Raw genomic sequence first — 21079 nt, forward strand, 5'->3', positions numbered from 1 at the left:
CTGCTTGTGTTTCTTCCCCCTCAGGCTGTGTTGCAGCATTTCATCAGAATTCTAGATTGCAGCGATTAAGATGGCGAGTACAACATAATTGGAACTGAGAGAAATGATGGTAAAACTTGCATAATAAAACTTAAATAGTTATATACCATGTGCACAGACACATTTGCACAAATCACAAATGGCAACAACAAAAGAAGCAATAACAGATTTTGGAACAGCCAGTATTTATAGGTGTATATTCAGGCACAAAGCAAGGAAGGGGAAGATGTCATAGACCCTTTAGGGGGACCATGGTAGCAACAGACCAAAAGAAGACCTTGTAAATTTAACCATTCTTAATTCAACAGAAGGATTTCCTTGATCTGGGCGGTAAATCTCCATGCTTGGCACAAGCCTGAACAATCCATTACCAATAATAAAGCCTGAGCGGCAGGGAGATAGACCCTTAAAGGCGAAGGTCAGCCTGATATTACAGCTTTAAAGGTTTCCTATTACGGCTAAACTTCAATATAACCGCTCACCTTGCCTTTAATGGCTGCTGGCTATGCAGCGACTGAGCATCTATGGACATTCTAAATCCACTCTTTTTGAGATATAACTGGATAGTGAAGAGCGATTTATGGGTGTTTCTGTAGTCGCTGGTTGAAGGTGTGAGGGTTGTTAATAAAATTGCCACAGTGGTGAAGGAGGTCTCCCAGTATCATCTACTCTGGCCCACACATCCTTCTGGAATGCACAGGAGAATTTGAGTGCTGTGGCACCTGGCCTCAAAAGTGCTAAAGCAGCATAATTTCTTCATCCAGACCTTTCTTTCTGGCATTTTTATATCTTTATACCCCCTCAAGCTCACTTTCTTTTGCAACTGCCACCTCTCAACACCCTTTTACCCCTGAAGACTTGCTTCGTTTTCCATTATTCTTTAACTCTGGAGCTATAATGCCTCGTTGGATGCTCAGACATTTCTGTGCAAACACACATTGCTTTGTAATCTTGTCTCTACATCTTTGGTGACATTCTTCCCTTAACCTCTTTTTCCTGGCTTGTTTTCTCCTTGGCTGCTCACTACAGGGTGACTTCAGAAAAGTTAAACAGGGAGAAGAGGGGACACTGCAACACAGAGCAGGAGAAGAAGAGGGAAGAGGCGAGAGTGCAAGCTCTTAAGTAGATTGCAAAGAACAGCACAGAGGCGTGAGTGTGAATATTAAAGAGGGTTTTCTCCAGCCTGCCGCAAGAGCACCACCAGGTAGAGAAAAAGATGGTGACATGGAGAGAAAAAGAGGCGCAGAAGAATAGTCAGCCATGACACTTAGCTTCATTTACACTATCTATCAGGCTGACCAGCAGATCTGAGATGAGAAATCACTCTAACTGGTTCAGTTGTTTCTGATAGCAAAAATGATGATTTTTCTAATGAAGAAATGAAAGATTTTACATGAGAGTGATGGAAAGCAAAAAAAGGGAGTAGCCTGATGTAACGGTAGAACATAGAACAGCTATGCAGGGCCAGTTCACGCAGTGTTGGGAATTTTACACTGAAGCACTTTGACAATGTTTCATACACGTATTTCCCTTTTTCTATATGGACAGCTTTTGTGGCAAAGCATACTTTTAAAATCCACCCACGTTCTCCCTACATACAAAATAATCTTCAACTGCCAAGTGTCGCTGCATGATGACATCACACACCTGCGACACTGTGATACGTGACAAAGTAACATTTCACTCTATTGATGCTTTTTTCTACTTTGCTTTCAGATTGTGGGAGATAATAAACATGGTTAAGTTTAGTTGTTAGTAAGTATATGGTAAAAATGCACAATAGTTAGGGTTTACACATTGTAATATTCTCTGGGTTACAGTTACCCTGACGTCATATGTTTGCTCCTTTACAGAAAACAGCAGCCTATACACGTGATGACGTCTCATGATTTTTAACCCTGATTTGTGACACTGCTATGTGTTAGACATGTGGACAAATGTATACCTAACATATTATTTGTTGTGAGCCTAAGCTCAGGGGGGACTCACCTGGAATGCCTGGTGGGGTTTTCAGGTATTTTCCATTGAAATGCTGTATCACAACTTCACACTTCTCCGTAGACTCCATCCTGCAATAAAGCGTGATAAATTTGGTTAAATTAGAAATATTCACCATACATTTGTGGGAAAAGTTCAAATGAAAATTCTACACTCATAAAAAGCCCTGCTTAACAACCGACAGACTGCTGTTTGGGTCAAATGGATGTTCCTTTATCACAAAAAGTCACAAATAGGTGACAAAATTTCCAAATAAAGGAGGTTTGTTCACTTGTGGAACATGAAGTTAAAAACTTCTTCAAACGCAACAATAAAGGAAAACCCTTTAGACTGCATCCCTGTGATGGGCTAGCGACCTGTCACTCAGCAGCTAGGATGGTCCCCACAACTGGGATAAACCGGGTAAGAAAAATAAATGGATAACTAAATGACTGGGTCCCCCTGGTTGTGAAGCATCAGTCTGTTCATTATAAAAAATTCCAGGAAGACTATCCAGTGTCTGTCTATCTGCTGCTGAATATCATGGTCTGCATGCATAAGAAGTTCATAATGAAATTCAGGGCTTTCAGGGAAAGAGTTGTTATGCAGCTTTTCTCTGTGCCTGATAAAAAAAGTAAGGATAGAAAAAGAGAATGATTAGGTGAAAAAGCTGCAGAAAAGTATAAGTAGAAAAATGTAGATGTGAGACAGTAGAAATTGCAGGCTTATGTATGCTGTATAATAGATGGTTGGGGGAGAGACCATATAGAAAGCTGACTGTCCCCACTTTCCCACTGTGAACCGGTCCAGCAGTTGGCCAGCATGGGGGTACATAGGTACATCACATACATATAACTGCACAAATCTACAGCCTATTGGCACACACAGGCGGACACGCCTATTCTGTGGAAAAACTCTTCTGCCGTGAGAAATTCCAACTTGCAAGTTCAGATTTTAGTATCCAGCTCCAAACCTTCCACCTTATAAAAAACTAATACAGTGGTATGAAAAGGTCCGGGCGCACTTACCCCCAATGTTTCTGAGATCTTTGTGAATAAAAGATGAAACCTTTCTAAAAATGTTCAGGAAGATTCCGTTTTACACCTATCTCTTCATTTTGAAAGAGCAAAAAGGCAACGTGCCTGAAGTAGTCTAAGTTTTGGCACCTGACATGACCATTACTTAATACCAATCCCCATGGCAAGTATCACAGCTTGTAAATACTTCTTTTCCTTTCTTCTTACAAGCTGTTATTCACGGGGTTGTGGAGGCCTTCAGCTTGCACCTTATGAAGTAGTCCATTGTGGATTAAGAGTTGTGTTTAGGATTATTATCCTGTTGTAGAAATCCTCCTCCTTTTATCTTCAGCTTTTTTACATATCGTATGATATTTGCTTCCAGAATTTAATTGAATCCATTCAGCTCTCTACCAGTGAAATGCTCCACAACACAAGCCCAAAGCCTGATCAATCCATCTCTGTGCTAAAAAAAAACTGGAGGGGTGAGCTTTTCATTGAGTTATTCTCTAATTTTTCTCCTTGCATAACTTCACACACTGCACCCACAAAGTTCCATTTCAACTTAATCAGTAACAGGACTTGCATAATGCCTGCAGATATGATCATTTCCACACTTTGGATTGTTAGTTTTGTGGTGGGGATGCAGGAAAGGTTTCCCCCAGACAACTCTCCCATGACGGCTGCAGGACAGAGCAGTGTACCCTCCACTCCAAAGTCTACTTACATCTCCTTGGAGGTTTTGATTTGTTTTTCTTGTAATTATACAAGTTTTCTTAGTTTTCCAGAATACAACTGGATTTTAGGTTCCTTGATGCAGTCATTTCCTCATTACCGTACAGACCATGGAAACAGCTTCCTCAGCATGATTTGTTCTCTTCACCTGCTTTCCATACACCACTCATTTTCGTTTTCAAAATAAAAACTTCTTAGAGGAGCCCATGCCTCACACGAAGCCATTAATTACCCTTTGCTAACTGTTGATCTGGCCATAGCTCTAGCAGGCTAATTAAGATCTGCAATACTGGTAAAAGCTGTTGAAAAGAATGTTGCATCTTTAACTTTATGTCCTTCGGAGATCAGTTCATCTTCTACTAATTTAACTTAGATTTTAACCAGGGGTGCCCAGACTTTTACATGCCACTCAAAACCATAGAAATCAGGATTATTCTAACTCAGGAAATGTTTAATAATTTGAGGAAAACCCTCTTTTGCCATCTCGCCATGTCTACATGAGACAAGGTGTTGGACATATTCTTGGCTGGGTGCAGTGACTTCCTGGAGTCCAGTCTGGTTGACCTTCAACTTCACAGTGATGACAAGGCTGAAGGAAATGGCTGCCCAACAGTATTAGAAATAGCTCAGTGCATAGATTTAGTAAAAGTGGAACGTTTTATTTTTGCACTTATTATTGCACATTGAACATATTATAAATACATGTGTGATGTGTTGATGTCAGGTGCTGGAAGGTGACATTTATACAGCCAGGGTATCTGTTTCCCCCCTTTTTCCCTGAGCTAAGGGGTGACTTAGGGCCCCTTAGAACTTCTTCACAAGTATGTAAGTATGTATGCTACAAACAATAGATTAGAGGGGGACACAATAAAGCTTAAAATTTTAGATATAGGTGGCTAGTGTTAGCATGAAGTGGGTGTGAATGCTGCTTTACTGGCTAACAAACAAACACCTTATCTTAAACTGAAAAAGGTGTTGGGAGGAGGGTTTCCAATGCCAACTGACGATTCAACACTCAGACAGAGCAAATAAGGGCATTTTCATCAAATGGCAAAGTATGCCTTTGACTTAAACTTCTTTCAACTTATTGTATTAGAAACAGTACAAAATCTCACACTTTCTCCATTATAATGACAGCTTAGCTACCTATGAACTACAGCTTTAAAAGGCCTCTCACAACTGACTATAGATCGACTTCTAATTATTACACCTTAACTGATTGAGTTGCAGGAATGAAAAAAAGAAAAAGTTTAGGCACAGTACAATGCACATTAGACTAGAACCAAGATTTGCTTTTTCTGCACAAGTGATTTGTATCAGAAAGTTAAACTGTGTTAAGTCGCAGAAACATATTAAAAACAAATATTCGCCTGCTTGTATACACAAAACGCTGATATCACGATGAGACTGCTCTCCATTGCAGGCTTGAGCGATTGCTATGCGTTTATGATAATATGCTCCGGGAATGTGCAGAATTCATTGCATTTCAGATTTTCATGCTTTTTTCGCCCACACCTCCTGAAATACTCATATCATCCTGTCAGCCTCTCACTTCTCTGTCCTCTGTCTCTCATCCCTTTCCTACGGCTACCCTCATCGTTCTTTTTTTTTCTTTTTCACCATAGCTTCTTTATCGCTCTCTCCGTCCCATCCATCTTACTCCCGGCACGTCTACACCCTTTCTTTTTGACGTCTCTCTCATTCCTCGCTGTCTTTCAACCTTGGTTATTTCCTGCATCTTTCACCATTACCCTCACTCTCTTCTGTCCCATCTCTCTTGGTTTCCATGCCCTCCTTTCCTTCCCTCTCTGTCCATTCTTTTCTTTCTATATTACGCCCAATCCACATCAACATCTTTCGCCCGTGCCTCTCCCTACTACTCTTTTTGGAATATGTAATCTTTCACACTTCCTGGCATCATCAATCTCTCACTGACCTTGCACACACCCTCTTCCCCATCTGTCTTTCTTCTCCCTCTGCCCCGTGTTTGGCTGGGAACACTGACACTGCCCAATCTGACTCAGCTGATCGCTCATCACACAGCAACTGGCCTTGTACACATAACTATCGTAGCGCTCAAAAACTAGTAATTAGACAAACACTAATCTGAGTCGGCATGCAGCATACAGAAAAGGGTGAGTATACTGTAAACATTTGGTTTTTATCATTTTAGATATGTATATCTAAAATATATTTTGATTGTACAATAGAAACCAAACTACTCAACACAATCAAAGTTAAGCAGATCATTTTGACTTAGAGGCAGACCCATTCAGATGTTTTGAATGAATTTGCTTTAACACTTCATGATGACTCTTAACCTTTGTGTAAATCTTACGTAATTATTATTTGCATGAATGTTTGTAACCAGCCAACAAATCTGCAGCTGTCTCAGCCAAGGCGGTCTTTTAGAAAAACACCTTTAATCTCAATGAGATATTAAATTAAATACGATATAAAAAAGGAACTGTGCATGAGCTCTCTAATGTGTTCTCAATAACTAGGCAACCAAATTCCAAGTATTATGGGTCATTTCATGTACTTAATGAAAGATCCATTTTAATGACGGAGAAAAAAAAATGGAGGAATTATTTCCTTTAATTTGATCTTCCACAGAAAGGAGAAAAATGATGCTTTGGTGCATATGGACTGCATCTTCTCTCCTGCAGGGACAAATATGCGCTCTGCACTTTGGAACATTTCTCTTAGATATCAAAATAGTATAGTGTGAATGCTGTCCAGGAACCATTCGTTCTGCTACCTTTGGTATGAAGAGGTCAAATTTGATATTTTCAAAAAAGTCACATGTTTGGTTAATAAATGAATAGTTAAATAATTAAACATATACACAGCAAATTCCAAAAAGAACACTGGTACACATGTATATAAATAATGAAACAATCAAGTTCAGCAGTGATTTGATGAGTGCGCAGGTTAAATTCTTCATCACAAAACATCCGGGGTTGATTACTTGCATAAAAACAATTATATTTGTATTGCAATCAAATCGTATATTTCAAATATGCAAGTTCGACCTTTGCCTAATACTTCTTATGATCAATACTTTTTGTGAAATGTATTTTTACAATATGACCTTTTGCCTTTCACAGGCCCTGAAGACGAGCAAAAATGTGCCCTCAAAAGTAAAATAACAGGTATAGAACATTAATAAGCAGCCTGTCTAAACCCCTAACCTTTCAGTGATGTAAATCTGACACAGCATCTGTGAAAGAGTTTGAACTTGGTAAATAATACCAACAGTGCTGTAGTCGAGGTAAAATTAATTAATCAAAAAAAGTGGGCGAGGTGTTTCTTTTCTATAAGCTGATACAGAGTAGCCCTTTCATGACATTACAATTTGCTGTAACTTTTTATCAGTCTAACCCTTTTTTGTTTCACAGGTTTAAAGCTGAACTTAGTAAAACCGAATATGCAGTGTTTGCGTATGATATGTGTGTCCTCATATGCTCCCTATCCGTGTTCACCTCAGCACAGACACACAAACATGTCAGTTATAGCTTCATAACACTTTTACATTAGACGGCATCTTTGTTCCCTTTGTTTTATCAAAGCTAAACAACCTTGTATGAAATTATTTTTTATGTGGCTGTGATCTCCATTATCAAAACAAGGGCTGATTTGGGATGTTTCTGTTTTCTCTATAAAAAGCCTCTGACAATCATACGGAATGCATCATCCAACTCCAGAGTTATTTACTTATTCTCTGACTAGAATTGTTAATGCTGAGCATATCCCAGCACTTCCTGTTTTTATTAATTCAACTCACAACCTCACCCGGGTATTCATTGCCTCTTCAATACCATCTCTCTTTTATTTTCTCCAGCAGTACAACAGGTAGAAAACAGGCCAACGGGCAAAGAGTAAAAAAGGCAGACAGACTGGGAGACAGTCATAGGGAAATAAACCAGTCAGTCAGCCTGTCTGTCTGTCTGTCAGTCAGTCAGAGTTTTTGGGTAGCCAGTCGGTTAGAGAGTCAGACAGGTAAGACTGTGGGGCAGGCTGGCTTTCTATGTGTGCTGCTGGTTAATGGCATCAGGTGCTGCTGTCTGCAATGATTAGTGCTGGGGCTGGAGTAATGGGCTCTGATAACAGTAATGGATCAGCCCACAAACACTTAGCTCAGTTTACTCTCTCTAATGCCCCTCACAGTCCAACCCTCGGCAGCTGCCTGTCTGTCTGTCTGTCTGTCTGTTGACACAGCTAATGGGAGTTCTACATTTCATAAAATACATTGATTTGTTTTGTCTTCTTTGGATGGTTTTCTTTTTGGATTTTTTTTTTTATTTCAGACACGTTTTAAAACTCTATTTCATTTCGTGATCCATCCATATCTTTCTAATTTTCACTCCTTCTTCCACCCTGACCACACTCACTCCTTTCACTTTCTATTTCCCAATATTTCTGTCTCATAATGACTTGTCATCTTCTCTGCCCTATCCCCTTCTCTTTCTTTTTCTAATAACCTCTATGATTAGTTCTTTCTACCTGACCAATGATTCACACTCATGTCTCTCTGCCTTTCCTGCTCTCTCAGTCTCCCTTTCCATCATGCCCCTTCCTCCCTCCACTGAGGGCTGCTTGAACAGGTGGCCTGTGGCAGGTTGTTGCTGTGCTCTGCTTGTTGGTCTGCAGGAGGTTGCCTACCTGTCTGAGCGAGTACAGGTGAGAGTCTACTTTTTAATGTGTGTTGTTATATGTGCACATGCGCTCGCTTGTGTACATATGCACAGGTGTGTAGAGGCCTATCTGTGCATATGCTCATATTTGTGTGTAACAACCTGCTTGTGTGTGCTTTTCTGTACTGCTTTAACCTCTGGTAATAGAGGAGGGAATAGGAGTGGAGTTCAGCCAGAGCAGGTGATTAAGAAAAATCCCTGCAAGATGGCGGTTGTGTGGCCATCGCCGGCCTCCTTTGGGTAAACAGGGAGGAATGTGTGGAGAAAAATGAGAGCCTGGTGGCTGCTGTTGAGCACAAGGACAGGACGGTTTATGACTTAAGGGGATTAACAAACTGAAGTGGAAACTTTTCTAAGTAGAAAAAGAAATAAACTGTTCAGTTCTGGACTTGGTTTTGGAAATACAGCAGCAGTGACTATACTCTACCATTTATTGCTATTTATTGCTATTATCCATGAATGTTTGTTAACACATAGACACAAGCATCCATTGACAGGGATGTGTTCACATTCGCACTGGAACAACGATGCAACGGTATGCAGAGTCAAACAGGCTAAGAGCAGAAACATTACCTGAGCTAGGGTCTTTTTTAAGAGTGAATAAGTCTCTGCGCATGGGATGCCAGAATATGCAGGCATGTGCATCTGTTCCTGAGCACATCTAAAATGGGTTTAAAATCTTTTGTTAACTGATCAGAAAGAATACACCTAACCCGTGACAACAGTTGTGTGGTTTATTCTATGGCTCCAGAGAAAGCTTTCCTATGTTTAAAAAACGTTACATTGATAATTGTGTGTTTATCAAGTATTTTTATCTAATTTTAGATTTAAAAAAACAAACAAAAAGGGGTAGAATTTGAAAGGTATGTGTTGACATAAAGGGTATAGAGGCAGATGCAACAGACTGTGTTTCTCACGTTAACCCCATGCAACATGTAGGGACTAAGGAACCGGATTTACCACATTTATTTTCATTATCATCGTTTACCTGGCAAAGCCGACTCCTCTGCTGACCCCATTGGCATCCCTCAGTATCCTTGTAGAGATGACGTGACCCAGAGGCTTCAGCATATTCTCCAGCTCCTGCTCATCCATGGACACTGGCAGGTTGGAGATGTACAGGTTGGTGGGGTCTTGCTCTTGTTGCTGAGGGGCATGGAAGTTGAGGGGCAGAGCGCAGGAAGAAGATGGGCAGATGACAAATGGGGGAGAGGAGAAAAACAGAATTAGAAAAAAATGCATCTGTAGTAACTGTTGAGCATGAATCAGCTTTGCATCATGGGTAATCATGTAATATGTTGCAATACACATGACATTTGACCTTTGAGACAAAAACATGTTCATCTAATCAAATGCATTATGGACATATCAATAATTCACTGTGTCTCTGACTCTGTGCGTGTGTGATCGAGTGTGTCGGTTACTTTATGGATTTATGTGAGTGAAAAGTATCATGACTGTGCAGGTCCATCTAACAATCGTGCATAATGCTCATATTCATAATCAAGTTTGAAGATGAAGATAGAAACCAAGACAAGCTGCATATTGTGCAACAGTGTTTTCAGTGTAGTGCCCAGGGGTTGCTGATCGCTAGAAAAGGCTGCACAGCTGGTGGTTGGTTGAGCCTGAGGTAGCAGAGGGTGCTCAGTGAGCTCCACAGTAGAACAGCTTGAGACAGCCCCACCAGTCAATCAGTCACTGAGCCATCACAATATAAGTCATAACAGTATGCATCTATCTGTGTTTCAAGCCAGTCAGCCTCTAAATTAAGCATGAAATGCCATCCTTATTGCTAATTATGTATTTATAATGCTGTAGGCTGTAAGCACATTAGAGAACTTCACAAACTTTCTAAATCGCATTCAATCCATCCTTCCTCCAGGTAGTAGGTGACTCATCCAATCAGGCAGCCCGCCAGAGTCTCTCTGTTTCAGAGTCACATCTCCAAACCTTTTACTGAGCAGCAGCCAGGACCATCGCAAGTCAAGGGCAAATGCAATACTCCTGAAAGCTATCGATGGTGTGGTTACCAGCCAGTATAATATAACGAGTAAAGAGAATAATGCAACATTTTGACGAGATTTACTTCTTCTTTGTAGAAAAAAGAGGGCGGAAACTACCAAACAACACTGTTAGCGTGAACTTTATGAATCCTATTATATACAGAATTTGGGGTCAGTTTAAAAGTCTTACAGTCAACTTAATGTTAGGCCAAAATAAAAAGATTAAATAGATGTGGGTCTTTTGAATATTTTTGAATGGATATTTGAACTGCAGTTTAAATGTGTATAATGTAAAGTCCCACAATTAAAGTGGACTTCCATCTGATCTGACAAAACAGCCTCTCCTATTAGTTTAGATCAATAATGTGAGTATTGAAGGGACTTAAAAAGAAGTATCATCATGTAGAAAGGCAATAATCTGCGCAGTGGTCTACAATCTAATTATAAGGAAGGCTGCTTAATCTATTAAGAATAACAACAGCAATTCTCCATATACATCCATAAAATGTATAACATTATACAAAAAAACAAAAGAAAAATGTTCCATTAGTCTATGAGTGGAAGAGCTGGATCGGACAAGTCTCATGCACTTTAAAACTGGCAACAAGACAAGTGAGGAACAGAAGCAAGGGTGAGCACAGAAGTTTTTATTTTTCTTTCTGTCTAAATCCCCAGCGGCCTTGTAAAAACCCTACTTTGATATGAGTTGATTTGGTCTCAGAATATTTTTGATATTTGATATTTGATATTCACATGCAGTACTGTAAACAGCTGCTTCGGTAAGTCTTCAATTCACAAGTCTGTCATCTTCCCAGTTGGGGGTTGTGGAGATACTTCAGTTGCGGGCTACATAGGACAACGATGTCTCACGCTGTCTCTTGTTGTGCTTCACATTGACGATGGAGAAAGAAGTTAGGGAGGAGGAAGTGTCTCCACCAGTGTCCTGCCTCCATCTTTCCATCTGTCAGAGGAAAGGACTAGTCCCTCCCCTGATTAATTAGCTGCCTTATCAGACAGGACATGTTTGATCTGATTAAAACCTTTGGGAGGAAGCTGGTGTCTGAGACCATGGCTTTTTCTCCTATAACCAGGAACTTGATTGCCTAACTAAACCCCTCCTTCCTCTGCATGTTGGTTGCATCTGAGTGCTTTAGAATGTGTGACAAAAAGCTCAGAAGAGTTTGTATAACACAGGATTTGCCTGTGAATGAGGCTTAATTAAATCGGCCTGTAAAAATCTACTGTACATGTGTCACTCTCCTGCAAAGTCCCTTGAGAGCCTTGCAGCTGTGCTTTCCTTTTGAGTTTCACTGGTTGTGTGAGCCGGTGTTTTTCAGGATTATGTCAGATAGGCTTCATATTTGAATGCAGAAAAGAAGTCTGGATCAAAGAGTTAACTGACTGACTCACTCTCTCATTGGGCTAAGCCAATGATAAGAGAGTGTGTGTGTGTGTGTGTGTGTGTATGTGTGTGTGCGTGCGCTTCAGTGAAAGCACTTTCTCCTATAAGCATGAAACAGTATGCACAGTGGACGAGTGTGTGCGAGAATGTGAAGCAGTAATTTGGGTGCGTGGGCTAATTGTAGAGGGCTTCGTTTGCAGCGAGGATTATCACGGGAAGGCCTCCTCTACGCACGGCCGCCTTGCTAACTTTTCTCTTTGATGACGTTCTGCACCACAAAGCCCTAAATACCCAGATGAGAAGGTTAGGGAGAGGAGTGGAAATTGGAGTATTTTGACAGGAGGTGAGATGGGCTGGCCCATTCCATGAGGAGATTTAATTTCCTTTAATGTCAGCCTTTGCACATGCTCTGCTGTCAGGATATGAATGAAAAGGTAATTGAGGTGTGTGTGGTTGTGTGTAACTGTGTGTATCCTATCTCAAAGTAATTATGTATGTGCTTTTATTCCATTAAAGGTACAGTTTATACTGCACACTTGTGTATGCGGGTAGAAACCTTTTCTGCTTTATGGGTATATGTTTCCAAGAAGAGTAAGCATGCCTGCTTCTCATGTGCGTGTGATGGCTGGTAGTGTCTGTCCCCTCGGCATTGACCAGTGTTGTAGAAGGTTAATGGAAAGGCTCCAGGCTGCGCTGGGGCTTTGATGAGCATAATTCCTTCACCTTGCCACCAGGAGGACAGGAGGGATCCAACCGCGTGGGTGACAGAAGGAGGTACGGACGGGTGGGGGTGAACGACGTGTCATTTCCTGCTGACGGATGGCCCCCTCGCTAGAGCTGACAGCCCTGTAGCAGTTATTTCATTTCGACTCCCTGCTCTGTTTACCTCACTGTAATTTTGGAGAACATTACCATGCTACATGGGAGGGGGAGTATTAGTAAAAAAAAAAAATAATTAAAAGAAAGAGAAGACAAGGATTTGAATCATAGTTCACGAGCAGAAGGTTAAAGATTGAAAAGGTAAGAAAAGACAGCTGAAGAGAAAGAGAGATTGAGGCAGCTGACATGACAGGCAGATATAACACATTAAAGGAAGCCCTTGTTGCCTTTTGACAACGCTTGAGGGAAAAGAGACATCAACCGTTAGAAGTCTCTCGTTGTGCCTATGGGGCTCTCAGGGCTACACCCCTTTAACTGACAAAAATTAGAGACAGATATGTGTCTTGACTGAAGGGCACTGCATCCAAGGATGTTTAGAGGCTGGGAGTTGCCCTCACTCACTTACAACACATCCCTCTTTGCTTTCACTATATGTATTAGACCCTTTTACCTCTTTACTGTCTTTTCCCTCCCTTTTTTATGCCATATAACTCCTCCACAGTCTTTTGTTCTCAATTTTCAAACGTCCCTCCATTTCTTCCACTTCTTTTACTTTCTTGCATCAGTCTATTCCAGTCTTGCTTGCCACACCTGTGACTATTGCAATCTCTCATCTCCTCAGCCCTTCATCTGTGCATCTTTCCCCTCTCCATTCAGCTTGCTCATGAGATAAGAGTTATATGTGTAATTGGCACTACAGGGCTTTTGGCTGCTCCTTTAAGCATAGATACAAACTCATCCAGCCTGTCAATCCTTGCTATAACAACACATTAGTCACTACCCTCAGGTATGCTACTCTGGCCTGTTGTGCGACTAACCAGCAGCCTGATAGAAAACAATTAAAGTCAAAGACAATGGGCTATGTGTTGACTGTTTGGAGAAAATTGTAAAGAAGCTGTAGTTGCTGTGCTTCTGCTGCTGTGAGGATGTGTTGCTGACAAGTTTGCAGATGCCAGAGGGAGTGTTTCTGTTTTCTTCTATATAGGTTGAGGATCTCAGATCTTGCTTTGGGAGCCTGAGTCTGCAGAATGCATTTAAAAAGACAAGCAGGCCAACCAAGTGAAAGGAAGAAGTAAGGGGGTGTAAGGATGAAAAGTGGAGGGAGGGTGGGGAGACATACGAGCTCACTTCAAAAGCTTAAATTTAATTTGCGAGGAGCAAGAGAATTTAGAGACAAACAAGGTAACACTACAAAGGGTCTATCATTCTGTCAGCTGGCAAGTCAGCTGGTCAGACAACAGCATGAAAAGTTATCCAGGCAGCGCGCTGCCCCTTTGATAAGTGCCTCCCAACAGCTTCTGTTTCCACTCATGAGCGGATGGCTGAATCACTGTATTTTTCCTCCTTGTACAAGTCGTTGTCAGATGCTTCCTCAACATGCTACCAATCTGCCACTGTGGCACTAAAATGTCATACATATCCAAGACTTCACATTACAGTTTGTCCTAATGGCAGTTTGTTTAGAGTAGACATTTACAGTTCCCCTAAGATGTTAGCAAAACCAGACTCCAGGAAACTTTCCACTACGTGAGTACAGAGGGCTTCATGGTCATTCTCCCAAATAGCAGCTTATTCATCTATGCTACATTAGAAACAAAACATTTTTCTGCACTTGAAACTTTGTGTGCCGGTCGTTGCCTTCTGAATCTGATATACGTCCTTGAAGACACGCTTCAAACACACATTATAAACCAACAAATGCATAAATATCTCTAACCCAGACATACTCCATCACAGAACAGCGTGTTACACCACAAAGGAAAGACAACAAGAGCTCAAGCTGGTAATGTGTGAGGTCCTTCTGCTGCTCGCTGGGGGGCTGGGGAAATCAACATTTCAGATTCGAACCTTCTGCTGAAAACACAGGGCTGTGAGACGGTTTGTGCCATCACCCGGGGCAGACACATCCAATCCAATTACCACACTATATCTGAACAAACAACCTAAAAAAATCTGCCATTTAAGCATGGTTTTAATAGTAATGGAATAAGTGGATACTGGCAGAGGATTAAACAGCAAATTTACCTTGAAGGCATACACTTGTAAGAGCTTAAGAAACACTACAACACCCAATTTATTTTTTCTGGTACAGATACAGATACAGATCTTTCCTCTAATTTCAATCATGTTAATGGACAGTATAATCACTCTGATAGGTATACCTCTAGGCACGATAGCAAGTAAGAAGAAAGAAGTTCTACTTCCATAAAACTGTTATATCAATTTTCGGGTAGTTTCCGAAATGTTAGCACATTTCTACATTAATCAGTGCATAACAAGTCGGATTTCTGCATGTGAAGTTATTAGAAAATGATCAGAGAATGATTTAATTTTCCTACAATGATGTAGATGTTTGTTAGATCAACGTATTCTGGTGTGTTAGACACATGCACGTGGCAGTGACAATGCTTTGTTGATAGTAGAAGCAACATACGTTGACACTGCATTGGATGTATTTCTCTGGCAATTTAAAACAGCTTGGTGAATAGGTGCAAACTAGAGAGGTAACGATAAATATTTTGTGACAGTTGGGTCTGATGATGCATGCCCTGGGTTTTTGTGAGTGCAACCCACTCATGTAAACACCATCAACAAAATATTACCTTAATTGGAATAATATTAACAGATGGAGAAGAGCTGTCCATATAAATGTAGACATGATCGTTGTACTTAATGTGGATTGATCAGATCAGCGCATCTTTATTAAGAATGCAAAGTAGCATGTTGTATAGATCTCAGCATAATACTTCATATAGCAAAACAGAAGAGCCACTTTTGTACTGCACATACTGTGTTATACACACTCACTTTAAAGAATTGCCTCAAAAACACATCACCTACAGTTTTGTATCGACAGTTTGTTTTCCTGATCCATAATCACCTAAGCTGTGAGCTGCAAAATTGGTCAATTATTTATTTTCTCTGCATCAGGACACTCACGATTGATCAGTCTTTGTAGCTGCAACAGGATTACTGACTCACCAAGTGACGGCAGGTAAGGAAACGCCCATTAATTAACCTTTCTCTATCGTTTTCAAAGCAGAGAGTCACTTGAAGTTTGTCACAGGGCACAAAGTTGTTGACATTTTTTCCATAAGATACGAAAGATAAAAAGTGCACAATATGAGGCTCAGGGGCTAAACATTAGAGATTCACCTCGTTCACGCGATGTTCCATTTGGAATACAATGTTAGCCGATTCGATAAAAGTCTTACAAATCACCATACATAGCTACAGAGCACACCTTAATACATCACATCATTCAGCCACAGAATTCTTCCCATGAGTGCAATTCAAACCAATGACAACGTTGTGTGCCCGGGCACCCTGAGGCACTGAGGTGTTTAGTCTGCTTTTAAGACCTACGCTCATTCACTCACATAATTACACAAAGCTCCTTCACTGAACTGCGTCTCATCATTGCGAAGTCACACAAACATACACAGGCATATGTGGGATTGTACACAAAAACACGCACATATTGTCAATCTCTGTCCTATTATCGCTTATGGAAAATGACTTTCCAGCTTCCTGTGTTATGCTGAGATGATAGATGCTGTGTAAGGAACTAAAGTGGGTGATATATTGTTGAGCCTTTGAGTATGCTAACACAGTAGTGGGGCTTTGCTTCACTTATTCTCTCAGGTGGGGCTGCTTTCTGTTAGAGTAGTTGGTAAATATGAATCATAAATAAAGCACAGTGCCATGGCACTAAGATCACTTTTAGTGTGTTGATCCATATGCCAGCTAAAGACGCTATTTCACAACTTTGATACACTGACTTTTTGTTGCTCTCAACCAAAAATAACAAACTGAGCCTTAACAAGAAACACTGCTGAAGATAACTGACAATGTTTGGGGTTTGATGTTCTTCCTAATGCCAATAACTCATGAAAAGATCAAAGACAACAATGAGTTAGCTCATATCCAACACATTCCTGCCAGAAGCATTTAACCCCCAGATCATTTCTACATACTGAAGAAATCAATCTTTTTAAAACACTGCTGAAAAGACATAGATTCAACAAACTAAAACTACCACCTTGTGGACTGAACCGCTATGCTTACTAGAACACTCAGGTATGTCTTGAAAACTTTTAGAACATTTATCAGAAATGTATGAAACATATTAACATTTCTCCAATAAAGCTAATAGAACACAACATTGTAGCCATAACAGTTGACAAGACAAGTTTTGATGCCTTACACACATCGTCAACCTGTAAGCAAAGAACATCAAGAGTCACCTCAGTTTCAAGGTGGACAAACATGATTTGTGTTACCAGTTCTTATGTGGCTCATATGATCACAATCTCTCCCTCTGTGCCTGAGTTGAAAACTTTTCACAGGACGTCATGGTGTCACCGTGAAGCTGGCCTAATGTCATTCCTTGATCATTTCATAATTTGGAATATTTTCATGAATATTTGTTAAGACTAGCAAATTTACTGCCCAGCTATGGGGGAAAAAAACTTTTTTGGGATATCAAATAAATGACAGAAATCCCAAATCCTCTAGCTATGGGTGTTGCCAGCACTGGATCATAAGAAGGCTCATCCTATGCCAAGGACATGATGTTCGACCATTGATGACAAGGTTGCAGATTTAGACTGTTTGCTGTGAGCACTGATGTCATTTTGATAATTTACACTGCTCTACTAGAAATTATCATCATTATCATTATCATAGTTTGACACCGTTACTGTCTGGCTAAAATAAGGAATAAAGAACATAGAACATAGTACACCACTAAGCTATGAAGATGATGGATGATTGAGGCTATCCATCACTCAGACAATTTACAAAGGTACAGTGCTCAGACTAACACGCAGAATCCCTAATGACCCTTCTCACACACTCTCCTCTGCCTTCAGTCTCATGTTAAAGAGCCTGCTGTGGAAGATCAGTCGCCTCGAGCTCTCACTCCTCCCTATGTCCATGACATGAAAAAATAAACTACTTATTTATTTGGCCACTAACTTAATAGCTTTTGGACTTTTTTGCAAACACATCTTGCAATTTGGTCCTTAGATTTTGTACCAAGTTTGATCTAATTAGTGTGTTGTATCTTTATGTTAAATCAAAACTTATTTGACTTTTTATACTCTGTGTGCCTTATGTGATTTGTCTTGGTATAATGCTGTCTCTTGGTTGTTACATAATGTACTGGCACCACACAAACTACAGCACTTTGGCTGAAGAAAAATTTCTTCATGAAGTAGATTGAGGTAGAAGTGATTAATCTGATATCCCCTTAAACAGTTTGTAACTATTTGGATTAACTATTTATAGCACCATGGATTATCAAAGATTAAGTATTATGGCCCCTGGACTGACTGTAATAAAGGAACATGTAACGTTAAGACTCACATATCTGTTTTAACAGGGTTTGACAACAATAAGCGTCTATGCCCCCAAAGGGTAACCTAAATCAGTTCAGCCTTTGTTATACAATATAGATAATTTGTTTGCTTTTTATATTACTGACCATGTGAAAACGTGAACTTCACAAGGCATATCTTTTCACATTTGTCAGCACCCTAAAAGTATCACATCAAGCCTCATTTTCTCACTTTTGCAGGTGTGTGATGAATTGATCACACCTTTACTTTGCAAAACAGACATAACACCACTAAATTATGTCTGCCATCAATGTCATGGCTCATACATTTTGATGCTGGGTTAATGTGAATTTAAATGGGTCGATATGGGCTTCACCCGCTTAATCACGACCCTGTGATTTGATTTTGTATCTCCCTCGGTGAGCTAATATTCCAGAGATTAAAATTTCATGTGGAGCTCATATCAAAAATCCATTATTAACATGGAAGATGGGCACGCCAGCTTTACCCCCGTGCTCCTCTGAAGGAAGACAAAACTCATGCACATTTAAGTAGTCAGGCAAACATGCATGCAGGTATACTTTTTGCTATGGTTCCTCAGACAAGACAAATTCGGACTTCCTTTGTAGAAATATTGAGGATTTTCTTTATAAACTGGTCCTCGCCCATGCTCCCTCAGCTCAGGAGTAGTCGACATTCACAAATGTCTTCCTGGTTTCATAATGCATTTTCATCACCGTAACCTTCGTATTTTTCCATTATGCTGTTTGCAACAACAGTTCATTGTGTTGTCGCCAGGGTAAATGCATTTTTCTGTCTTATGCATCATTCATGATATCATTTCTGAGATTGAATTCCTCCTGGCTGACATCATGTGGAGGCTGAGAGTGGCAGTGAAGGTTTTGGTTTTGGGGTGGGATGGATTGTGAGATGGTGAATGTGTGTGGGGGTGTCAAAGGGTGGTGAACTATTTGATTTCCATTCCTGACCAATATATTGTGCTCTATTGGCAGATGCAGGCAGTCCACTCTATCTGTAAATTATGGGTGTCTGTTGCTTGTGCAAGAGTTTACCCTCAAGCCAACAGATGAAGACTGTCTGAATGTCTGTTTTTCAAACCACTGATGGAGAAATCCACTCATTTTCTTCCTCTAACACATCTGATAACACTTACTTTGCTGTTGTTGAGAGGGAGTAGAATACTAAACTGAACAGATCATATATTCAAACTGCTAAGCAAAAATGAGCACAGATATTTGTTTTGACAGGCTCTCTCCAATTGTCTCAAAAACACAATTTGAAGGGACACAGCTAATAATCAGTATTGGACGCTCATGATCTTGCAGCAGCGCATTGAAAACAGGCATGATTCTGTCATGGATTTACTGCATTGGCTAAGGAAGACTTCCAGAAATCACTGAGGACTGCTGGACTGAGGAAAAGTGGAGAACTGTTCTGTAGTCATACAAATCAAAATGTGAAAATCCTTTTTGGAAATCATGGACACAAGGTTGTCCCCACAAAAGAGGAGAGGGAACATCCAGCTTTTTATCAGCACTCAGTTTAAAAGCCTGCATCTCTGATGGTATTTGGAAGCCTGAGGAAGAAGAAACTTGCACATCCGGAAAAGCACCACCAATGCTGAAAGGTACACAGGTTTTAGAGAAACATGTGTTCCATCCAAAAAAACAATATTTTTCAGCAAAAATAATGCTAAATACATCTATTACAAAAGTATGGCTTTGTAGTCAGAGTCCAGAAATAAATTACGATAAAGGAGACCAAGGACTGCTGAGCTGCTGTCCTGAACTGGTCAGTTTCCAGACGTTTACAGACTGTTCTTAAAAGAAGGGGATGTACAAAGAGAGGTTCTTGTACAATCCGCTTTAATCCATATTTTATAGTCAATATTGCTGTCCAAGAGCAAAATCTGAGGATCTATGCTCCTTGGTCTGCAGTTGCCACTGAACAGTAACTACAGCTTTAAGAAAATAAGGAAAGTCCACATCTACATTTGCATTTAGGTGGAGTATAACCACACATATAGGAATAAACTGATAAACAAATGTGAACAATTCAAAAGTGAGAGTTAAAGGCTGAAGATAACTGAAAGGTTCTGCTTTTAATGTTTAAATGGGGTTTTACATCAACTAAATAGACCAATATGCATAGGGAATGAATAAATCAAACATAAACATTTAAATGATCACAAATTTAAATCAGGAATTGATCACAGCCACGGTGGTTCGTCTGCCATGAATAACAGTTTAACAATTTCCTGAGGGTACTGTCTCAATGAAAGGATCATGGTGGGCAAGTACTTTAACCATCCTGGGCTGTTTTGAGTTGTGGAATATCACCAGACAAAAAAGGATTTGGAACCACGGTTAAACTCCCAAGATCACAGGAATACTGCACATTGACCTATGCACTTGGAAACCTAAAAGTCCCATGTGTTTCCAACATACCACAGTTCCATCTCTACTTCAGAGGGGCCATCTCATCCAGTACATGCTGTTGTCAAAGCCACATGCATTCCTCAGAAGTGCCCTCAACGGGGTTTACCGCACCATAAAATTGTCATACATGTTAACGTCACGGTGCATGGGTCAAATGAGCCGTGGCAGTGGATGTTAAGTGACTTCAACAGGAGGCAGATGTCTGCAGGAGGAATGTGCTCACCAGACAGACTGGGTTAGAGGATCAAAGTTTATAGATAGTAAGGAATGCAAAGTCTAATGCATGCCCTTCAACAAGCATCAACAACTTTTACTAATACACAAGCACTTGCACACAGTTGTGCATTGTTACAGCTCCTTGTCAGTGTAGTTTAAAAAGTAGGCACATCAAATATGTTGACAAGTCAGACTTGGTATTAAGATGACAACTACTATGTGTGAGCCTTTCAGCAGAATGGTATAGCATCATCAGAAAACCAGGAGAGTGACAATCTCTTTGTTTCCCTCCACACTCCATCACCTGCTCTCCA

At 40.4% G+C, this 21079-nt stretch overlaps 2 protein-coding genes across 5 annotated transcripts in view; one reads left to right on the top strand and one right to left on the bottom strand.

Moving 5' to 3' along the window:
* LOC140274859 (palmitoyltransferase ZDHHC3-like) overlaps positions 1–21079 on the top strand; it is a 350244-nt gene that overhangs the window by 328887 nt on the left and 278 nt on the right. The gene's annotated exons all lie outside the window — the stretch shown is intronic.
* rbms3 (RNA binding motif, single stranded interacting protein) overlaps positions 1–21079 on the bottom strand; it is a 282860-nt gene that overhangs the window by 74385 nt on the left and 187396 nt on the right. For all 4 annotated transcript variants that reach the window (XM_072370235.1, XM_072370238.1, XM_072370236.1 and 1 more), the window contains 2 exons: positions 9453–9610; positions 2029–2108 (listed from right to left, as the gene is read on the bottom strand). In XM_072370235.1, the coding sequence (XP_072226336.1) occupies positions 2029–2108; positions 9453–9610 (238 nt within the window). The remainder of the gene's footprint in view (positions 1–2028; positions 2109–9452; positions 9611–21079) is intronic.

This window comes from Leuresthes tenuis, unplaced genomic scaffold (genome assembly GCF_036924035.1).
Source record: "Leuresthes tenuis unplaced genomic scaffold, fLeuTen1.0.hap1 SCAF_18, whole genome shotgun sequence".
Lineage (NCBI taxonomy): Eukaryota > Metazoa > Chordata > Actinopteri > Atheriniformes > Atherinopsidae > Leuresthes > Leuresthes tenuis.